At 35.6% G+C, this 4,605-nt stretch overlaps 1 protein-coding gene across 1 annotated transcript in view; it reads left to right on the top strand.

Annotated features, from left to right (window-relative positions):
• Positions 1–3,876, top strand: part of LOC119838136 (extracellular serine/threonine protein kinase four-jointed) — a 25,389-nt gene extending 21,513 nt beyond the window's left edge. Inside the window, exon 2 of the mRNA XM_038363969.1 lies at positions 1,682–3,876. Within this exon, the coding sequence (XP_038219897.1) occupies positions 1,707–3,314 (1,608 nt within the window). The 5' untranslated portion in view covers positions 1,682–1,706 and the 3' untranslated portion in view covers positions 3,315–3,876. The remainder of the gene's footprint in view (positions 1–1,681) is intronic.
• Positions 3,877–4,605: the final 729 nt, after the last annotated feature.

Genomic DNA, 4,605 nt, shown 5'->3' on the forward strand with positions numbered 1-4,605 from the left:
CACGCCGGTCTTCTGTGGGGGTGTGGTACTTCCCCGGTGCGAGCTGGCCCAATTCGTGCCGAAGCGTGCTCGACTCCCGCATACAGGATTTAGTTTTGTAGAATTTTATTACAATGATGATAAAGCCATAATGAACTGTCTAAGCTATGCTAATATTATAAAGCTGAAGAGTTTGTTTGTTTAAACGCACTAATCTCAGGAACTACTGGTCAGATTTGAAAAATTCTTTCAGAGTTTGATAGCTCATTTATTAAGGAAGGCTTTAAGCTCTATGTGTATCACGGGCGAAGCCGGGGCGGGCCGCTAGTTGTGTGTCATTAAAATAATATAGACAGCTCAGTTACCCGCTGTTACAAAAAATCTATATATTATCAAATCAAAATAAATTTACAACAGAACCGTAGAACTAATAACAGAAGCCGAACGAACAACTAGTTAAACAGCATACCGAAAACCCGGAAACTCGACAAATAAAAACATTATCTCGAATGTTTATCTCGTACCGGAGTAATTATACGATTAACGAACATACACACGCGTCAATCAAGGATGGATTAGTGACGGAATATTCTGTATTGGTTCAATGCTTCTGGGTCGTGGGTTTGAATTAGTATAATAATAAAACAATATTAACGTAGTTGATTTATCCAGACTTCTTGTTATATAATATTTGAAATTGGTAGAGTTCCTGGGTTTAACGCGTTCAAACAAACAAACTCATCAGCTATATATATCACTCTAATGTTAAAAATGTGAAAGTTTGTTTTGATGTTTGTCCGTCAATCACGCTGAATCTACTAAACGGATTGATGAAATTTGATATACAGACAGGGTATGAGCTGACTTGGGTGATCTAACCCGATAAAATGCTCCCATGTAATAAAACTGGAATCTTGATATCCGGGCGGAGCCGGGACGGGCGTCTAGTATGTATATAAATAGGAGATGAAAGAACCATGAAAATTGATTTTGTCAATGCGCAAATCCGCGGGCAACACCTAGTTATAATATGGAGACATTTCATTACAAAACAAGTATTATTAAAATTTTATAAACATTATATTTTATTGATGCGTCATTCGTATGTAACTTGATATATTTCTAGATGCGAGTAAATCATAATTTATTTATCGCTTTTAGTAAATTGTTTATGGCTAGAGCCGGTTTCGTTATGTAAAATATCATTCTGAATAGGTAGGTAATAGACTAGGAATAGTGTGATTTTCTTAATTTGTATGTATGTATTATGATTCTATTGACAGCGCTGCGTATAAGGTATGCAGATTGCAGAGTAGCTACTCTTTTTAGCGCCATACTGATTTTGATAAGTCTAAGTATTTATAAGAAATTTTGTACACACAAAATTTCATAAAATTCGTTTGGTAGGTCTGAGAATAGGCCAATAACTATTTTTCGAACCTGATAGAGTAATACAGAACAACCTCACCAGTCATCATCACCACTCCTTAAAATGGTGAAGGAAAACATCGTGAGGAAACCGGTATATCCCACCAAAAAGTTCGAAGACATGTGCCAACCCGCACTTGACCAGCGTGGTGCATATGGCCTGAACCCTCATACCTCCCATGACTGTGTTAACTGTAGCAGCACGTAGGGGCTACTAGTATATATGTATATGCTATATACAGCATTACTGATAAATGTGCTTTCTTTGTTACAGATAATGGCGTAAGCAGAGACAGAAAATGGCGGCAAATCACACGACAGACGTACCAGAATATGAGACGTCAAAAGACATAGCAGAGTCGAAATTGAATATTAGACCAATAAACATGACGTTGTGTAAAAAGCCAAATTATATTATTTATAAAAATTTCTACAAAGAAGACTTATCAAGGCGAATCCTAAAGAGAGAGTACAGCTTGTACAATTATTGTTTTATCAGCGTATTTATCAGTTTTTTATTTGGATTCGTTATAGGCGTCGTGATAATGGGCTCACAGACGAACATTTCTCCCAATTCAAGTCATAGAAAAATTAATTCGAGCGTACGGACGCTGAATTCGTTAAGGCTCAAAGAATCGAAAGATCTAGAAGTAACGGAAAGGGAGAAGGACTTCTCAGCTGTTTCGTTTACGGGCGATAATCACAAATACAAAGACGTTTACCCAAAAAGCCTCACAGAAGACATGAAGGAGATTTTAAAAGATAACAAAATCAACCATCACAAACATAAAATCGTGAATCTAAATAGAACAGTTTATGTTCCTGGCGATGAAACTGTGTTATACGATAGTATATTTTGGGGACCGGAGGTTGAGAATTATATGCCGCAAGGGTATGGTGAAAACTCAGCGGAGATATGGGAAAGGTACGTGGACCAGAGCGAGGTGATTAAAATGGAATCCGGCTGCGGGCGGATGCAGAACCGTCTCGTCACCTTCAAAGATGGCATTCAAGCTTGCGTTAGATATAGACAAAACACTGATCAAATACAGGGGGAGATCTTTAGCTTCTACGTTGCTAGGTTGCTCAATTTAACCAATCTAGCGCCATCAGTGGTTAAAGTAGTCGATTTGAAAGACAAGCTGTGGGCGAACGTAGGTAATGACATCGCTACAGCGCAATGGAATACAAATAGGGCTGTTGTATTAACGCAATACATCCCAAGTCTGGAATCCGCCACAATACCTGATATCTTCAAACCGTCGAATCGACATCTGAATAAAATGGATGTACTCGACATGGCGATGAAAGAAAAGGAGACAGACACAAACAAACAAATTCTAATAAACAAACTCAGAGCCAAAGACGTCAAAGTCATAAAAGATGATGCCAACGAGACATTCGATCATATAGACATGAAATTGAACAAGAAAACAATAGACCAATTCGTCGAATTGGCGCAGTGGTCGGATCTGATTATTTTCGACTATCTAACAGCGAATTTAGATAGGATAGTAAATAATCTATTCAACTACCAGTGGAATGTTAATATAATGGACGGCCCGGCCCACAATTTGGCAAGGAAAATGGACAGCGGATTGCTCTTGTTCCTCGACAATGAATCAGGATTGCTCCACGGGTATCGACTGTTGAAGAAATACAACGCTTACCACAGTCTAATGCTAGATAATCTATGCGTGTTTAGAAAGAAGACAGTGGACGCACTAAGAACGCTTCACGACACGTCGATTGGTGCAAAATTAAGTGATATGTTTCACCAGAAAAACAACGCGGTGATACGCGACGTTCTGCCTCCGTTACCGGAGAAGAATTCGAAGATACTGCACGATAGGATAGCCAAGGTTTTGAGTCAAGTAGAAAAATGTGAACAATCTTTTGCTAGATAGCTTGAAACAGCTCTGGCTTAAATGTGCATTTAGTTGGAAAATTAGCTCAATAATTAATGATGTGAATATTGAATTACTGTTTAGATTTGTTGTCTGTGATAACAACCTTTTGAATTTATGTTTATTGTCATAGGTAGATCGCGATTTAGTAGTTTGGAGTGTCATTGTGTATTAAATGGAAAATATAGGAGAGAAAGTAGTCAAGGTATTGTAGGATAATAAAATTTTCATTAAAGAATTAATAGACAAGATTTTATAATTAGAGATGGAAATTTTAAGATTCTCTCTCATTTCAATATTGTTAAGCATTTCCAAAATTAACATAAATGGATTTGTGATTTGAAAATTGTTAAATCAATTTTGACACAATACGTAATATATTTGAGTCGGTTAATTTTATATGTACACGCCATACTGTATAAATGTATAAAGTATATAAAAGTGATAATATTTTTGATACCAAATATAATAATTTATTTATAAATTATATTATTGTGCCAGTAATTTTGGTGATATTGTTAATTATATGTAAATATATTGCGCAGGCGGGGAGGGTATTTGAGAAAAACAATATGTAATTAAACTCTTAAATTCAGTATTTTTCACAACAGAATTCAATTAACAGTTTTTTTTATTCAAAACTGCCACAGAAACACATTAGCTGTATTTATGATGATGGTCTGTTTGTATAAATGTATAGAATTGTATAAAATGAATTTATTGAAATTAAATATAATGTTAACTGTAAATGAATTGACAGACAAAAAAAAAGAGTTTCTTGTGTTTGATTTTACGCGAGTATTATACATATATAAATTAAAGAGTTTTTAATGGATTTTAAACGCGATTTATTCATTATATTAGTAACCTGAAGTTTCGAACACTTTACAGCGAGCGTGGTCACGGTCAATGGGAGACCTCGTGACCGCGCTCGCTCTTTAATTTCTAGATACAGATTGTTAAAAGCATCGTTAGATTTCCTAGACTAAAAGTGAAATGATTTCATTCAACATTTTTAATGCCATCATACATCAGAGGGTTATAAAATGGATTTATACACAGGTATCACATTTCATTTAGAGTGCTTATGTAAAAATATTAATGATCTATACCTATCTAGACTTTGTCACGCGTCCCCGCCCGTGAAGCTTTAAATATAACTCAATGTAAATAAATGTAAAATTAATGTAATTATAATAAACAAATGACTGTTCAAACTGTGTATTTATTCAAGGAGCCTGCATACACTATCTATTGTTAAGTTAAGCGGAAGTCATTCCACATCTCGAGT

This window comes from Zerene cesonia, unplaced genomic scaffold, assembly GCF_012273895.1.
Source record: "Zerene cesonia ecotype Mississippi unplaced genomic scaffold, Zerene_cesonia_1.1 Zces_u001, whole genome shotgun sequence".
NCBI classification, from domain to species: Eukaryota; Metazoa; Arthropoda; class Insecta; order Lepidoptera; family Pieridae; genus Zerene; species Zerene cesonia.